The sequence below is a fragment of the Anarhichas minor genome, unplaced genomic scaffold (genome assembly GCF_050575085.1).
Source record: "Anarhichas minor isolate MPS153535 unplaced genomic scaffold, ASM5057508v1 ptg000011l, whole genome shotgun sequence".
Lineage (NCBI taxonomy): Eukaryota > Metazoa > Chordata > Actinopteri > Perciformes > Anarhichadidae > Anarhichas > Anarhichas minor.
Genome location: NW_027466457.1, coordinates 16,707,011 through 16,725,555, shown reverse-complemented (window position 1 = coordinate 16,725,555; position 18,545 = coordinate 16,707,011). Strand labels below are relative to the sequence as shown.

Here is an 18,545-nt window from a genome sequence, read left to right as displayed (position 1 = left end):
ACTCTACTTCTCTCTTGATTTATTACCTCAGTAAACATTGTAAACATGAGTTTATGGTCTCAATCTCTAGTTTCAAGTCTTCTTCAATACAGCATGATGTTCATTTAGTACATTATGGTTCATTCAACAAGTCGTCGGTTGAACTCGACGTCAGCGAGACTCAGAGAGGAGATGAAAGCAGCTCACTGGGCAGAAAACAAGCTCCTCGTTTCACAAATCTGTGATGAGCCGAGGCGTCTAAAATAACAAGCAGAGATAAAAAGGGCTCTGATGGAAACGGGCCTGAAGTCACAGAGACAAGTGGAACCTTCAGAGCCGATAACGCAGAGAAGAGATAAGCCGTTTAATTTGAGCCCATTTCAAAAAACGGGTCCCACAGAATCAGTTAGTGTCTCATTTACAGAGAAGGGAAACTTCCTTTAGTCACGCTGAGGAGCGACGCAGAGCTGCAGCTGGAGGAGAGAAAGAAAAGCTGCTGAGCAGCAACTTCTGAAGTCAGAAACCAAAGTGAGGATCACATGAGACGCTCTGCTGGACCGACTGTCTGAGACTCTCCCCTCCTCAGCCTCCGCTCATCCACTCTGCTGGTAAACAGACTGAAGCCTTCCTCATGCTTCTGTTTGAAGTCCCTGACCTCACTGAAGGGTTCTCTAAGTGTATTATATAGATCAGGAATATTATTAAGAGTGAGGGTCAGTATTATGGAACAAGACACAATAGAGGAGATGAAAAAAATGATTGTGTTTACCTTGAAGTTATCTTTGCTGCACAAATAATCAAATATGAATCGCAGTCACTGTGATAGTGACATTTAAAATGCAAACAAAAGTGATACGAGAGGGCGGAGCTAAGTACAAAACGAAAAATGAATAAGGCGACCAAAATGTTAAGATGAACTTTCATGAAGTGAAACACACTGAAAGGGTTAAAGTTCAAAGACAAAAACACGGACAATCCCAGACTCCTGAGACCTGTCAATCACCGTGTAGCCCCGCCCCAAAGCATCCCCTGCTTTATGGTCTGTTTGACTCTAAATGGACCATAATGTACTAAATGAACATCATGCTGTATTGAAGAAGACTTGAAACTAGAGATTGAGACCATAAACTCATGTTTACAGGCCAAGTAGCAGATCCGTTAGACTGTACTGAGACACAGCAGATGCTTTGAGCTAAATGCTAACACCGGCACGCTAACGTGCTCACGATGAGAATATTAATAACATCTTTTGCAGGTATAACGTTGACCATCTTCGCCATCTCATTTTATCGTGTTGACATTTGCCAAGCAGCACGGAAAAATGTAGAGCAGGGGCTGATGGGAACGTCATGCAAGTATTGGACAAAGTGATGCTGTGACCCGATGACGGCGCTACGGGAAAGTTAAAGTCACCAAAGTTACCAGAGTCCATCCTCAGGGGAGCATGAATGTCTGCACCGAGTTTAATCACAGTCACCATTATGACTCAATGACCTGCGTTTGCTTTTAATACCCTGTTTTGTTCTCAGCAGTTTAGCGTCTGAGAGCAACAAAAAAGTCGTTTTTCAATAATTCATTTGTCAGTTTAATAAATGAATATCGTCACTGTCACCTCCCGTCACCACTTCCTGTCAGGGCTGACATCCGCCTGCACTAATTGCTGAGCGATGGAGATTAGTTCACGGATGATTTGACAGGTTTTGTTTCCATTTCAGAAAGCCGGTGGAGTGGATCCAGAGAGACACCCAGAGGGGAGAAACAACACACACGTTCAGCCGTTTCTGCAGTCGTTACGGATGCGATCGGCTCATCACTGAGTCCTAATTAACTCAACACTGTGAGGAAGAAAGAGGAATTCATTACCAGGGTGAAGGAGGTCAAACCAACGTGCACACGTCTGATATACTTTGAAAATTCATGTTTTTATTGTTTTTCGACGGCGTTTATCTCCTTTAGCGAAGCATCGGAGTTGCTGGAGGTCAACATGTGTTTATGCTCAAACATTAATATATTTGTTTCTCATTCAAAACGGTAACAAAGACAAACTTTAGTGACGTCATGAAGCAGCATGGGATCATGGGAGTTGTCGTCTTCAGTGCAGTCGGTTGGAGGTTTGTACTGCAGAGGTCTCCTCTCCAGAGCAAACACACCGGCTGATTGAAACCGCTAAAAACCGCTGACTAAAGCAGCTTCACGTTAGAAAGTGTTTCTCCGACGCTGTGCGATACAGGACGTCCTGTAGCGATAGCGAGCTGCCGCTAACGTTGGAGGATCCGGACGCATTATCTGCAGAGGTGTCAGCGTGTAGCAATAATAAGTATGTTTTACTTTATATATGATCACTTTCATTAGCCGCCATGTTTCTACAGTAGCCCAGAACGGACAAACTAAACACTGACTGACATTTACAGTACATCGTTCTCTACACGCTTGGCACACGAGAGAAGTTTCAGTTGGCTGCAATCTGCAACCTCGCCGCTAGAGGTCGCCAAACTGTACACACTCGACTTTCATAACTGGTCAAACGCAGCTCGTTTCTCTGAAAACTGAACATCCAGACGTCCGATGACTAAAATCCTTCTAACCAGTGAAGATAGAGTAAAAACTGACCATTAAAAAGCCACCGACAGGCGACCGAACGAAACACGCCGAACTGATTTGTCTGGTTTAAAAATTGTTGGAAACATAAATTCACAACTCAACAATAAATACGACATAGGTCGAGTGTTTTCTGCAAATTGTCTTCCAGATGATTACATTACTGAGAGCTACAGTAGCGTTAGCTCCATGAATCTTATGAACTGATGTTTGTCAGACACCTTCTTTGCTCTTCACGCTTTGCACATTCCAAATGTCTTCAAACAGACAGATGAGGCGTAATAAAGGCTGAGTGAGTGTGAGCTGACCTCTCGATACTCCACCATAATGAGAGTATCACCAAGAGACGGTTCCTCTGGGCTCGTGTGCTCGTGCAGCGGCAGTCCGTCCGTCAGCGCTGTGATTAACTTTTGGTCAGAGTAACTGCCGCTGCGCGCCGTTACTCTGCCGTCCGGTTAATTACAGTCAGATCTAATTAACTCTGCTGAGATAACGGGGCCGTCCACCGCTCATCAACCACATGACGAAATAACACAAATATAACATCCTGCGTGCAAAGAAATAAAGAATAAATGATTGAAATCTAGTTTAAAGTAGTAGTGTTAGTTAAGAGAAGAGAAGCTGGTCAGTCTCATGGAGGAGGCTCATCTCATTCAGTGTCAGCTTTACCTACGAAGAATAATGCGTCGCAATTCTTAGTTTGGCTGCAAGTACTAAAATTAACGACACACACACACTTTGTTACCATGACTTCTCCCAGACTTTGTCTTTGTTTGCAGCCTTTCTAATTCTGCCTCTCAGAGCATTTCTATGACAACCAGCCTTTATGTGACTCCCTTCATGTTCTCAGCAACGTGTCAACATGTCAGACTCAAAGACACATGGAGGAGTGTGTTGGGTTAGCAACACAACACACTCCGATCATGTGAGAGTTCTTACTCAGCATTGAAGGGCAGACAGCGTTGGTGCTTCTGTAAACCCACTGAGCTGCCGGACAGGACCTGGAGCCCTCGAGGTCTTCAGACCCACGGCTCAAAACACTTTCTTCTGTGCATGGAACTTTTGGAGAATGACACACACCGACATGTTCTTACCTGCACCCGATTGTTTTTTGTGAGCGTCGGCAGCCCTTTACAACTTTAATCACAAACTAGGTGCACGGCTCAAATCAAAGCTCAAAGCCCTGAGAGCAAATGCAAAGAGAATTTTGGTGAAATCAAATCTGTAAGAAGGGACACGGTTTGATTAAAGGTCTGTTCACAACATATAAAACAGCAACATTTGAATTCCTTTGGAAGGATTTGAAATCGCCGCCATTAGTGGATTTACTTAAAACCACAGACTGTATGTAAGAAGTGACCGTAGTCATCCATCGGTTCGTGGACCGACGTGAAGCCTCGAGTTCGCAGATTTTGTCGTTGCCATGTTGTTTTTTTGACAATCAATGAACAGAAGTGTATTTGGACTGAGTGACGTAGAGACGCCGTATACGTCTCTGGTAGAGACCTGTCAATCACTGTGTAGCCCCGCCCTAAAGCATCCCCTGCTTTATGGTCTGTTTGACTCTAAATGGACCATAATGTACTAAATGAACATCATGCTGTATTGAAGAAGACTTGAAACTAGAGATTGAGACCATAAACTCATGTTTACAATGTTTACTGAGGTAATAAATCAAGAGAGAAGTAGAGTCATTTTCTCATAGACTTCTATACAACCAGAGGAGTCGCCTCCTGGTGGACATTAGAGAGAATGCAGCTTTAAGGCTCTTCAGGATTGGCTTCACTTGGCAGAACTGGAGAGGAAGCCAAGAGGAGCGGTTTGCAGGGTGTCATGTGACAGACGATACTATGAACACGTCTTTGGAAGAACTACAGTAACTCCCTTTTATGAAGCTCGTCGGCTCAGAGAGCTTTATTTTACCAGGTGGGAGTGAACGCAACAGTAGAAAGAAAACAGAGAGAATCCCAGACGTTCCTACTGACGGAGAGCTAATGCAGCCGGCTACCGGGTTAGCCGTTAGCTCTCCAGCTACAGCAGCTCAACAGGTAAAATACTGCAGGTGTAGGTGAAGGATTTTAGATTGGAGGAGTTGAACAATGAAGAAATGTTCATCTCTTACGTCTTAGAACATGAACTAAGGACGGACTTACTAAATATCAGCTTTTCTGGAAATCAGAAACAAAACAAACATTGTATATTATTTAAATAATCGAGTGATTCTGGAGGTTTTGATGCTAATAAATGAGTATTTATTGATAGAAACAAGGAATACAAACAGATGAACCTTGTGCTCACTCTGCAATACACTCCTGAATATTAATGGGCCGAAGCGTGTTCTTTTATGATGTGAATGTACAAATTTCAGTACGGAGCTCATTTACTGCGGATCAGCAATGAATGAGCGTCTTTCACACCAACACAAACAGCGAGAGACTCCCGGTGAAATGAAACCGACGCAGAGTGATCATCCGACACCGAGCTGCTCACATCTGGAGGAAACATACAGAGATATGCAGATATACAGACTGTATTAAAATGAAATGAGCATGATCTGCAAAGATCCACTTTTAACCCTTCGTTAGCTGCTCGTTGTTGAGGGACCTCTCACTCCCTACGCTTGAAACAAACAGCACCGATATCACTGCTGAGGTCAAGTATAGCTGATGACAGAACAGCAGAACGACAGTGAAGAACAAGAAACGTGACCTCGCTTCGTTGTGATTCAAATACAAAAAGCTTGCCAAGAATACAAACCAACGTGTTTAATAATAAACTCCGACATATTAGCATTTCTATTCCAGCAATCATCCTCAGACATTTCATCTGTGTGCAGAACGTGTCAACGGGAGAAGCCTCTCTTGTTAAACCGTCTCATTACAAACTGAGCGACCTGCTGAGCACAAACACAGCCGCTCGCAGACTAATCATGAGACACAAGAGAAGAGAGACCGACGGAGGAGAGACACAATTACACCATCACACCCTGCCGTCAGAGACAGCGACGACCAACAGGAGGATGGAGGGAAAGATGCAGAGATTTAGTTTTAAAAAGCAGAGACTGAGAGGAGAATAGAACACCAAAGAAGAAGAAAGCTGATTTTCAGACAGCAGCTTGCTGAAGCTGAAGGTAATTCATTAGAGCTTCATCTAGCGGCCTCTTCCAGCCGATGAGAGCCGACACAGACAGAACTCAAAGGACCCGTCACGGTGGAGCAGGGCCCCTGTAGCTGGCGTGTTGGACTAAACAACGCTGGTGAGGCTGGTGGAGGCTGGTGGAGGCTGATGGAGGCTGGTGGAGGCTGATGGAGGCTGGTGGCGGCTGGTGGAGGCTGGGTGAAATCTGTCAGGCCGTAATATAAATACGCTGGTCCCGTGCTGCTCACAAAGCGTGGAGAGGTTTGGAGGAAGGATCGTCAAGAGAACGTAAAGCGGAAGATAAATAAACTCGGACTGCTCCTCAAGATCAATTTGGGGTTTGAGACTTCCCACACGTACGAGGGCTGCACAGCCCTGGAAGAACCGACAACGCAAGAGAGAGAAGAATGATGATGATGTTGCAAATCACGGCCGGTGCGCCTCGGTCGTGCACCTCTGAATCTTTATAAGGTGGCGTGCGTGATCACGTGACCGTCTGATCGTTTACAGATAAAAACACTTACATGTCCCGGGAGCACACAAAGGACGATTCATTGTTAGATCATTTAGAAACAGGACGTCTTAAAAGTCTTCATTTCAGTAAATATTTTGCAGCCAAATCAAATAGTTTACAGGATATTAAACCTTAGTTTCTTTATAATACTTTTAATACTTGACTTCATTCTTTACAGGGCTTCTATAAGTACAATAAAGTAGTCCCTGAATATGAGATATGACTCTACAATTACAATCCCTCCTCCTCATGTGGAGGTTACACCACAGTCTGTGGTCATGTCTCTGAGTTACTCTGAGTCTTTCTCATTCTTCACAGCTCTGGTGTTTGGGAGAATAATGCAGCACAGAGTCTAAACGCCTGCGTTCATTCTAAGTGTAATTATAAGCAAAGCTTCAGACGCGGACCCCTCCGTTAAGAAGTGTAAAAATATGTATCTTTCATCCGGAAACGGAGGCGGGTCAACGTTAAGGGCAAACACTCATTTAGTCACGGAAAAGGAAACCGTGAGATTAACCCTGGAGTAAAAATACCAACTCTGCTCATCTGCACACGGCGATGCTGAAGCGATATGTAATGGACAGCCCTTCTGTGGGCAGGAGGACCGGCTCTGTGACTAATGGAACCCGACAATCTAAACCACTTCAAAAGGATTCCTCCGGTTTAGAAGGTTACTGCATTCACACCGTCACCACACCTCTGCAGCTCAATGACACATGTCGGCCTGCGGCTTCACCGTCCGACTGTTTACAACTCGGTGTTTTCATTTCATGTTGAGAATGAAGTGTCTGAGATGCTGTGCTGATGGACACTCGACAGAAAGAGAGGAGAGGAGTCAGGCAAAGATGCACAGTTTAAGATTAACCAGAGTCACGATGCAACATGTTTTTGGGGATTCAGAGTGATTCACACGTCCCGCGAACATCATTACCTCCAATGGCCGTCATGAATAACCTTCAATTAGTCTGAACATATGTTGAAAAGACGCTTATTATGCAGAACCTGCTTGAGAGTCCTCAGGTTTGTAAAGTTGTCTTCAGTGTGACACTAGTCTGTACATTCATGGTACATCCTTGCAAACAGAAGCTGCTGACTGGGCGTACGTTTAAAGGTGAATATTTCTAACAGCTGGTAAATACAAAATAAAACGATGCAAATGACTCGACTGCAACACTAACTTCAACAGAGCTGTTTTATAATAGATAATAGATCAGCGCGCACGCACGCACGCGACTGTCGCTGCAGTTTATCCTCAGACCAGATGATGTGAACACCTGGCCTCTCCCTCCCTCTTCAGCTGCTGGTCCTCCTCTCCTCTATTTCTATCTCCCCTCGCTGACAGAGAGGTCACACCTCTCTGCAGCTTCCATTTTTATCCTCCGCCTCTGCTCTGTGGTTTTTTTTCTTCATTTTTAGTAAATGTGCTATTTTTGACAGAGACATTCCTCTGATGATGCTTCTTCTCTCAAACAAATCACAATCTCTGTGCTAGTTATGTTTTATCGTTATGCATCACGACTAACTGAACATTTATAGAAACAGATCAGCCAAGCTATCACATGAACTGCCCCTCCTGAAATGTGATGGAGGTCAGGGAAGACTGAGGACTGTTAGCTCACAGACTAACTGTGAGCACGCTCTCCTCTGAGTCTGTGTGTTGGCAGCCGTTCTACATTGTTATTATTATTAATAAATTATTGCTGTTTTTTTGTTGCTGTGTGTGTATTTCATGCAAACTTGGCAGGTTTATGTTGCAACCTTTTTATTGAAGCAATAAGCCGCGTTATTACTGATATTATTAATAATATTATTGCTAAATTACATGTTGTAAGTTGTGGTGAAGAGATGTTTGCAGGCAGCTCGTGACATGTACGACACGAAACCGTAGAAACACAGGTGAGAGTTTAGAAATGTTATTAGCGCTCGTTTCTTTTCTTTCCCCCCCCGATCTTCTTCTTTCTCTGATGAAGCTGGACGATAATAGAACCCGTCATAGCAACAGACACTCTCTGGTTGTTATACAGACCGGGATGATGTCTCCATAGGCCGTGAAGCGATCTGTAAACGGAGCTATTTATGTTCAGAGCGAAGGAAACGATCAGGAGGATTACTGACGCACTCTTTCCTCTGTAGGGTGGACACTCAGTCTGTTCAGCCAAACTAACAACTAAAATACTCTCCTCCAGAAGTGTCCAACCAAGCACATGGCTCTGGTGTGATTCGGCCACATTTTAAAGGGATTAGGAAGAAGCCGGTTCCCTGTGGCATCAAATCCAGACTCTGGCTCACTTTACAGGAAGTGAAGGGAGCCGATTCTTCCTCTGGAGGAAGGGATTCAAAGATTCAAAGATCATTTATTGTCATTATGCAACACAGGGATGCACAAACGCATGACAAACAAAACTAAAACAACAGTAGAACATTCCTGGAGTCATGAAGAATGTAAACAGCAGACACAAAAACTACTCTCTGGGCAGATAAGATGGCCGACATCTTCACATTAAACATTCAACATGAGGAAAAACATTGTCCATCAACTCTGACTGTGTTTGAGCACCAAGCACCATGATGTAAACACACACACACACATATACATATACATATATATATATATATATATATATGTACATACATACATACATACATACATACATATATATATATATATATACACTGTATATATGTATACATGTTTAAAATGGCTCTGTTATCTCCTATAAAGCAGCTGGTCTCTGTAGTTTTTCTCTCAAACAAACAGAAGGAAATTAAGCATTTGTTGGGGACTATTTTCAGCGGTGGATTAATCCGTGTTTGGTGCTTTACTGAGTATTTTTGTGTGAGAGTGAGTCAGAATAACCTAACAGAGTGTGTGTGTGTGTGTGTTCGTGGTAATGAAGGAACATATGACCCAGGGCAGCAGCAGCCGTGTTTCACTGATGTGCTACTTCAAAATGTGCTGAAACAATATGTCAGCTAACGAGACGAGTGATTTACAGGTTTTGTTGTGTGGAGCTCTACGTTAGAGAGGAAGAACTGACAGAGTGAGGAACATGGAAGTGGTGTAGCAGTAAAACTCACAGGTGATGTTGTGGATAACTAGCAGGTTGATCATTACCGATGTCTGTTGTGAGGTTCTGCAGCACTTGTTCTCTCTGACGTATTCATTTGTTTGGATTATTGCTGCTGTGACGTTATTAATCTTTGTATTGAATCTGTTTTTAACTTTCCTCATCGGACACTTCAGAATGAAGTCCAAGCTCTTGTATGTTACTCAGACGTCGCTTTATATTTGCAGTTGGTATTAATCATATTCACATTATCTGTATCTTCCACTGCGGTTTAATAATGTTGATGTCTTTTGATATTTTAAATTCTTTATCTGCTGTTCCTAAATATATGATATATTTCTGCTGCTCATTGTTAACGATGTGTTTAATGTCCGCCTGCACCGACTTCCTTCTTTATTCTGACAGAACATAAATGGTCTCAAGGTAACAAATATTAAAAAGCCAAGTCATGAAATACAAAAAGACGAGCTGGTTGTGAGTTGAATGAAGTGAAGCATCCAGTGTGTCTGCCGGCTCCTCTCACACTCTTAGAACTCATCTCTGCTGCAGTCTGTCAACTTTAAGCTTCCAGCAGACAGAAGACGACCGCATGTCGCTGCAGGTCAGGAGACGGACTCTGAGGAACTCAACGAGACCTGAACCGGTCAGGCCTGAAGACCCAACACACCGGCTGAGAGGTCAGAGGTCAACAGCTCTCCCGCTGAGTCTGTGATTTTAATAAACCTGCTCATAATAACATTATATTTTTCTCTCCTTCTCTATTCATCCTCCAAATCAACTACATTTAGGTTGAAATCTGTAGTGTTTGACAAAGAACAACATTACATTTGTGCATAAACTCACTCAATCATCACAGAAGAAGAGACTTAACGTCGCCTCAAATGGTTTAGTTTAAAGATTTTGCTCCCACCTAGCAACAAGAGGCAGACATTAAATACTCACTGGGACAACATTTCAAACAAGTTTGACCTGCAAATATTGGGCACATTCTTCATTATTATTTAATGATCATCATTATTAAACCCTGAAGGACTATTGAGTTTGAGACGGTGAACTCCGGCCCGCATCGCGATCAGAGTTTTTACTCATTTCGGTTCACAGCTTCGGCCCCGCTCACTGTAAACCACAAAGCTCATGTTCAGTCCTCATCTTCATTCTGAGTGCATGTCAGCTCCCCAACATATTTAAATAAGTGTTACTCCAGTCTGGATGGTGCTCACTGTGCAGATTCAGATTTGTCTAATTGCTGAGCAGCAGCGTGCTGAGACACCGAGACCGTCGTGATGTTCTGCTGCTGATGAGGCTGTTTGACAAACTGACAAGATTCATGATCCAAGTTATATTTCTGTTTAATCAGAGTTGTAGAAATGAAAAAAGGTCGGGTCTAATAAGGAGGCAGCGGTGGTCTCGTATAAGACTCTAGAGCAGCACCTAGTGGACATTAGGGGAACTACAGCTGTGGACAATTGCTTCATCATTCAACCGTAGAGGTGAGAATTAATTAACATTGTGCGTTAACCCTCTGAACCCCAAAACCCACCGGCGGGACGGAAAAGCATGTTTCCTTTAAACAACCACCAACACTACACATTTATCACAGCCAGAAGCTGTCAGATTTTCATCTTTCCGACGGGCCATGAACACATCATAGGTGACGAACACTTCTGTCAGAACACGCAACTGAAGCTAAGCTTAAAATTGGGATGTTTCGTCAAAAACATTTTATTCTACATGTCTCATTTAAAATCTCGTCCCAAATAAACCTTTTGAAGGAACCAGATCCTGTAAAAAACATTAAATTGTGAGCTCCTCAGTGAAACTATGAAGCCATGAAACCAACAGTCATGTGACAAAGGGGCTTAAATGCTTCCATGTGTGTCAGTTGACCTCCAGCGGCTCACCTGGCAGGCGTTGTACAGCAGCTGGTGCTCGAACTTGCGGATGCCGAGGATCTGCTGGAACATCTCGTACAGCTGCTCCTTGCTGAGGATAAGCTCCGACACGGCGCTCAGGTGGGCCCGCTGGGGCTGGCGCCGCATGTCCTCGTCCCCCCTGTAGATGGCGTCGTACTTGGCGATCCAGGAGCTCAGGACCGTCTCTTTGCTCAGCCCGTCGATCTCCGGGAGGCTGCGGACGCGCCGCTCGATGTTCTTCTTGAAGACCTCGCGGAAGTCGCTGGCCGAGCAGCCGCCGCTGTGGACCATCCGGGAGACGCGCTCGCTCTTCAGGAAGCCCTGCCGAGGAAAGAGATGCGGAAGAAAAAAGAAAGGTAAGTGACGACAGCTCATCATGTGCTGAATTAAACAGTACTAACGAGCCTGTTTCTCGCCGGCCAAAATTAGCATCCCAGATAACATCACAGTTCATCTTGAATCATCGATGCACCTAGCTAACATGCTAGCTAGCTAGCGCTGCTAAGTGTGTCTGGCTCTTCCCCAACTCCAACCTCTCATCCAAATAAAGTATACAGCATCTCTACGTCACTCCTCAATCCAAATATGGTAACTTCTGTTAACTGGTTGCAAAAAAAACAACATGGCGACGGTCGTAATCCAAGATGGCGAAATCGCCAAATCCAAGGCTTCAAAACATCAGTCCACAAACCACTGACGTCACGATGACAACGTCCACTTCTTAGATACAGTCTGTGGTTTTCATGTGCGCTTAAGTCTGCAGAGATTTTGTGTAATTTCGTGGACCCTTCAGCCATCTAGATACCGTTCAGAGATTAGTTATTCATGTAGGATTGAATTATAATAAACCAATAATTCAGTACACTGACGAAGTAAAAACACTGGCTTTCAATTCCTTTTAAATGCATCCAAACGCTGTTAACAAAAATACTTTAAAATCGAAAGAAATCATGTCGAGGTTTACCAAACTCTGTTCACACGTTTGGGAGTGAAATCACCAGAACGTGCAGAGGGCACCGTCCTCCACTCAGCCATTCTGTGGGTCGAATGTTAAACTCTCATTCACATTGGTGGCTTTTGGCAGAAGTTCTTTATCCAGAGCGCCGCTCTCCGAGTCTGACGGGAGAATAAGTGTCTAAGACTGAAGCGGCGGCAGCTCGGTGTGACATTAAACGTCTCTCAGCCGGCTGCTTCACCTCCTCCTGTGAGTCGCTCTGAGACTGCGAGCAGCACGTCAACAGTGAGAGGAAATGATTCATCTAATGGAGGCCGAGAGCTCAGAGAGCAGCAGCTGAGGATACCAGCATCAAACATTCTTCCTTATTCAGCTTCATGTTCCCGACCGATTCCCTTAATCCAAAATCCAGAGGAACACACAATTCATTAACATGAATAATATTCTGCTACATTTTGTAAAATTTGTGTGCATCCGTGATTACGTAACATCAGGTTTTACTTCTAAGTGTTGGATTTCTCAAAACCGATCAATATTTGAGAATTAAAAAATAATCAGACTGTTATATAACAGCACATTTTCATTTAACTAACACACAAGTTCTTAAAGATTAGTGATCAAGATATGTAGTAGGAGCGACATTGTAGATCGTCAAAACGAACTGTTAATGGAGACACCGCTCTGAACGATCTCAAACTAATCGTTGACGTTTCTCGTCACGTATCGGACGCCATCTACACCGATACAGACTCCTTTTATGTTAATCTGACGGCCGGTCTCATGTGTGAATAAGCACCCTGGTCACTTCCATGTTAAAGTCACAAAGAGAAGATGAACATAAAGAGTGCAGCAGCACATGCAGAGAGAGATGAAATGTCTCGTACCACCTTGTACCTACAGGCAACCTCCGGTTCTGCAGAGTGAAGTCAAAGCTTCATGTCTTAAAGCTGCATTCTCTCTAGTGACCACCAGGGGGCGACTCCTCTGGTTGTATAGAAGTCTATGAGAAAATGACTCTAATTCTCTCTTGATTTATTCCCTCAGTAAACATTGTAAACATGAGTTTATGGTCTCAATCTCTAGTTTCAAGTCTTCTTCAATACAGCATGATGTTCATTTAGTACATTATGGTCCATTTAGAGTCACACAGACCATAAAGCAGGGGATGCTTTAGGGCGGGGCTACACGGTGATTGACAGGTCTCTACTAGAGCTGTATACAGCGTATCGCTCCTCCTGAGTCCAGATATGGTCACTTCTGTTGTGGCTACTAAAAAAACATGACGACGGCCGTAATCCAAGATGGAGACGAGAAAATCGGCGAACTCAAGGCTTCAAAACAATCAGTCCACAAACCAATGGATGACGTCACGATGACTACGTCCAATTCTTTTACAGTCTGTGGGTTTTTAAGGTGACTTTATAACTCGTCAACATATCCTCATACAGCGGTTCGTATGATATCTCACTCCGTATTTTTCCAACGTTTTCACACCAAAGTCCGGCAACACGTGTACATTTCCGCTCGTTTCATGCATACAGTCTTAAAATAAATGTCCGTCTTCACAGGAAACAACTCAGTTAGGGTTAGGCAACAAAACTACTCAGACAGGTTTAGTAATCAAACAATCGTTGCTTGGGTTAAAATAACAGAAGTGCCGTTATTGAAGTAAGCCAGTTAGGTGAGAAATAAATCAACGCTGACTTCTTGTTTCACATGAGGAAGGAGCTGTTTGTTTGACCCGATCACCTCCACCCTGTGCGTGCTTTAGCAGTCTTTGTACTTCCTCGTTCATGATTACAATAAAATACTAAATCATTTTGTGGGATATCTACATTCATTTTCTCGTAGGTATAGCTACGAATGCTGGATGAGACCAGTGTCTGAACTTATTGAAAATATTATCTATATGAACAGATTCTGCATTCATGTGTAGAATCTGTAGAAAACGGGAAACGATCTAAATTTCGGAACGTAGTCCGTGTCGTATTGACCAATCAGGTTGGAGCAGGCTTTGGTCCAACCTTGGAAAGTCTGGCTCCACTACAGTCTCTTGTCCCCAGAGGCTATATAATGACTGTCAGACCGATTTAAAACAAATAAATATGCTAATACGTAGCAGAGATATGATTTATACATACGATTATATTTCTGTAGGCACACATGTACTTTTAATATATGTTGACACAACATTCAATTCAATATTAGTTGTGTAGCCCAACATCACAAATCACAAATTTTCCCCAGAGGGTTCACAATCTGTCCAACATACAACATCCTCTGTCCCCCTCCCCCCCAAAACTATGCAGTATATTTACATATATATTCAATAAACTACGTATTTGACTTTAATACGCCCATAGCTTCAGTGACACACAGAGATATAGAAGACACATGCTATTTTCAGTTTTCCAAAGTATTTGAAAATGAAACGGAGGTAAAGAGAAACTTTTAGGAAGCTGCAATGCAATCACCATTATTTTAATAAATCAGTGTTTCTATTTTGATGTAGTTTAAATTACATCTACAATTGTTGTTTTTAATAATAGGGAATTTGTGAAAGCATATTTGTAGTTCACATAAATGTCTGTGTATCAGTAAAAGAACACTAATAGAAATAAAGACTTATCTTGACTCACACTCAGACTGAAGCAGTACGTCGGGTGGTTTTGAGCGTCAGAGAGACGGCCCCTCCCTCCCTCTGCTGCTCTCTGGATTATATAGGCTCTCCGCTTTGTCTGGCGACACAAATGTCAGCCATTATTACTAATGAATCGATCAGCGGGGGGCTTCCTCCCTCCCCACTGATCGAATTAATTGGAGCTTTAAAAGTTTGGCTAAATTATTTACACACCAGCAGAGCGCCGGGCTGGGAGCCAGGAGATTAAAGACACAGGAGACGAGCGTTTGTGGCCCGTCTCGTTTTGTCTTACAAACGACCAATAAACGCAATAATATTCAAGTTTTAAATTATCGAAAACAGAGAAAAGCAGCAACTCGTCACACTGGAGAAGCTGCAACCAGAGGAGAGATTTCTGCCCGATACATAACGCTGCCACATTTACAGGAATGTTTTATTAACCGTCGCTGCCAAATAAAGCAATACAACAAAATATTCAATGAATGATTTCAGCACTAAAGAAACGCAGTTAATGCAGCGTTCCCGTCCTCTGAAGTGGATGGTAGAGATGAGAACTCGTGGTACTTGTACGATGGTAGAGATGATAACTCGTGGTACTTGTACGATGGTAGAGATGATAACTCGTGGTACTTGTACGATGGTAGAGATGAGAACTCGTGGTACTTGTACGATGGTAGAGATGAGAACTCGTGGTACTTGTACGATGGTAGAGATGAGAACTCGTGGTACTTGTACGATGGTAGAGATGAGAACTCGTGGTACTTGTACGATGGTAGAGATGAGAACTCGTGGTACTTGTACGATGGTAGAGATGAGAACTCGTGGTACTTGTACGATGGTAGAGATGAGAGCTCGTGGTACTTGTACAATGGTAGAGATGAGAACTCGTGGTACTTGTACAATGGTAGAGATGAGAACTCGTGGTACTTGTACGTTGATAGAGATGAGAGCTCGTGGTACTTGTACATTGGTAGAGATGAGAACTCGTGGTACTTGTATGATGGCAGAGTGTGAGGACTCGTTAGTGACTCTCTGTTGGAGCTCTTCTACGGTTTGGACCATCAGGAAACTCTCCTGGCTCAATCATCATCAGGACACAAACAACAACAACTACTAGGCCTTCTGAATTTGCTCCGATTCGTGCCTCTGACTGGCTTCTCCATGGTAACGGCAGCTAGGGCTCATGGGTATTGTAGTATTTAGAGCCATCTGCCAAACTGACAGACAAAACATGATTCCCCAGAAACAAAGAGAAAACAATTAAAACTGGTGGTTATGACGTCTAAAAAAAATTGTTTTTTCTAGAAATAAGTAGAAAATGTTGCTTGAATAAAGGCAGAATAACAAACATCTTTGAAGTCATAGAAAAGTAAAGAGACTCAGAAAAGTCTTCGGTTTCTGATCAGACTTCTCAGTTGATTTCCACATTGAAGTGTTTAAATGTTCTTCCAGCTGTGAGGAGCGGTGCATCATCGCTGCCCTTCATGCATAAAACATGCTCCAGCTCGATATTAAAATGTCTCCATCGCCGGCTTAGACTCGGTCAGTCCGTCTGTCAGAGAGACCGAACACTTCATTTGTCAGAATAAGAAAAAGATTTAAAGAATAACTTCCATCACAAAGAAATCTGAAAGTCAGCAGTGCTGGAATGAGCTCCATAGATCCAATTCGGTTTCAGAAAGAAAGTACACGCTCACTTCAGATTATTTCCTGGATCAATCAGAAAGTTTCTTCAGGCCATTAAAGAAATAGGCAAGAAGATTTTGATCCAAAAATCCAACATTTATTTATTGCTGAACATTGCAACTGGCAACCCAGGACAATAAAACAGCAATGTCTCCAGAGAGACAAGTCATCAGTGACGAGTTTAAATCCTGAATCCTCTGTGACGAAGAGATCCAATAAAGACCGTGTGACTGTCATTATGTTAATGAAGCTCAGACAATTAAACTATCCACAAGGATGCATCACTAGAAAAATTAACACAAGAGTTGTTTAAATGTGAGGTTCTCTGAGTGATGGATTCAGCGGACAGGAAGCAGGTACTGATCCAGACTTTGGCAGCATGTGTGAGACTCTGTGGAAGCTCGATTTGGAGCGATTAGATGAAGAGAAACCTCCCACAGTGGTGCCTTCATCGAAGCCATGTGTCATTTTGTGAAGCCTGTAACAGATCGTCTACCAGCTGAACCGATCTGACAGTGTTTATTCTTAAAAACCAATTACTTCATGTTCAATAAAGAGCTGACGATGTGCAGATTAAAGGAACACGCGTGGGCTTCTCCTCTGCCTCCAGCAAAGCTGCAGAATCTTTTTAACACCGGTCCCATTGCTCCTCTCAAATTGCAAATGTCACAGATGAACCGTGAAGTAGTGGAGTTATGAAAGCATCAGTCTGTCGAGGGACGGGGACTAAAAGAGCACAGACAGGAGTATCAGAGTCAGAAGTTACAGCTGTTTGCTTTGTGTCCAGGTGACAGCTCAGATTGGTCAGGAGCAGCTGGAGGATTGAGTCCAGCTTAGTGTCTGATCGGACCCGTGAAGCAGGAAGTCAGAGCACACCGCTGCTCTAACCCGATGCTCTGATGGAGAACTAACCTCCTGCTGTGTGACGTTATATCCATTCAGATTCCCTGAACAGACAACAAACGGGTGAGGAGGAATAAAGAAATAAAATAATAAATGTACAGGTAGTACAGGGAGCCTGATGACGGAGGGAAGAAGAGGATGTACAGAACACCAAACGATGTAGCGCCAGAATGAGGTTCACATTTGTGGTTTTCTCAGCTGCATTGCCATTAAAATGGCACAGCCATTCATGTCCCCCTAAGCAGCAATGTTAATGACTAGGATCCCTTAAGTTTCCTTTATTGCCTTCAATTTGTCCAATACTTGCGTTAATGACCAAATACCTGCAAAACTAATGGCATTCCCATCAACCTCTGCTAATCACCAGACCACACGAGCAAAGAGAAAACTACACCGTGACAGAGTCCACGTAAAGGTATTGAGGCATCAAGAAGCAACAAAGCAGTACATTGATGCTCTCTCTCTTCTCTTACACATGAGACAAATGAGTCAACGAAGAGGCGATACAAACTGAGCACAGTTAAATGAAATGCCAGGAATGATTTGCAGCTTCTGTCTGATCCAGATTCCAATTGTATCATGAGAGCCTCTCTGCTGGACTAACAACGCAGAGCCCAACGCAAACACAAACGAGATGCTGGAACAAAGGGAAACTTGTGCTTATTCATCCAAAGAGGACAATTCCTCAAAACGTCGTAGTCTACGAGGTCACGTTGAGGTCACGTTGACATCTGCAAAGTTACGTCTTAATCTCCGAGGTTACGTTGTAGTCTACGAGTTTCCAGATGATGTAATGAACCGAGGCCCGACGTTCAGTTTCCTGTGATATCTATACTTCCACAACATGTACAAAGCAGCGACAGTGGTTATTTCAGCTGTGATTGATGAAACGTCTACATGGAGGGAGCGCCTGATGCTCTCCAGCACGTCCAGCGCAAATTAAGTGAATAAACACAACAGATGTAACACGACGAACACAGCATGAGAGGTTATGATTCACTTATTGTGGCGACATGAGTAGTCTACGAGGTTCAACGAGTCTCCAGGCTTGATGCTGGATGTGCTTATTCATCTGCCAAAGAGGAAAATCCTTCTTTCTTCCAGAAAGTATAAAGTCTGCACCAGAATTATCAGGAGAACAGAGAGAAGG

The 18,545-nt window shown here is 43.3% G+C and overlaps 1 protein-coding gene across 1 annotated transcript in view; it reads right to left on the bottom strand.

Annotated features, from left to right (window-relative positions):
- The window catches only part of cadps2 (Ca++-dependent secretion activator 2), a 141,491-nt gene that overhangs the window by 86,709 nt on the left and 36,237 nt on the right, over nucleotides 1–18,545 (bottom strand). The window contains exon 4 of the mRNA XM_076090018.1: nucleotides 11,199–11,531. Coding sequence (XP_075946133.1) covers nucleotides 11,199–11,531 — 333 coding nt within the window. The remainder of the gene's footprint in view (nucleotides 1–11,198; nucleotides 11,532–18,545) is intronic.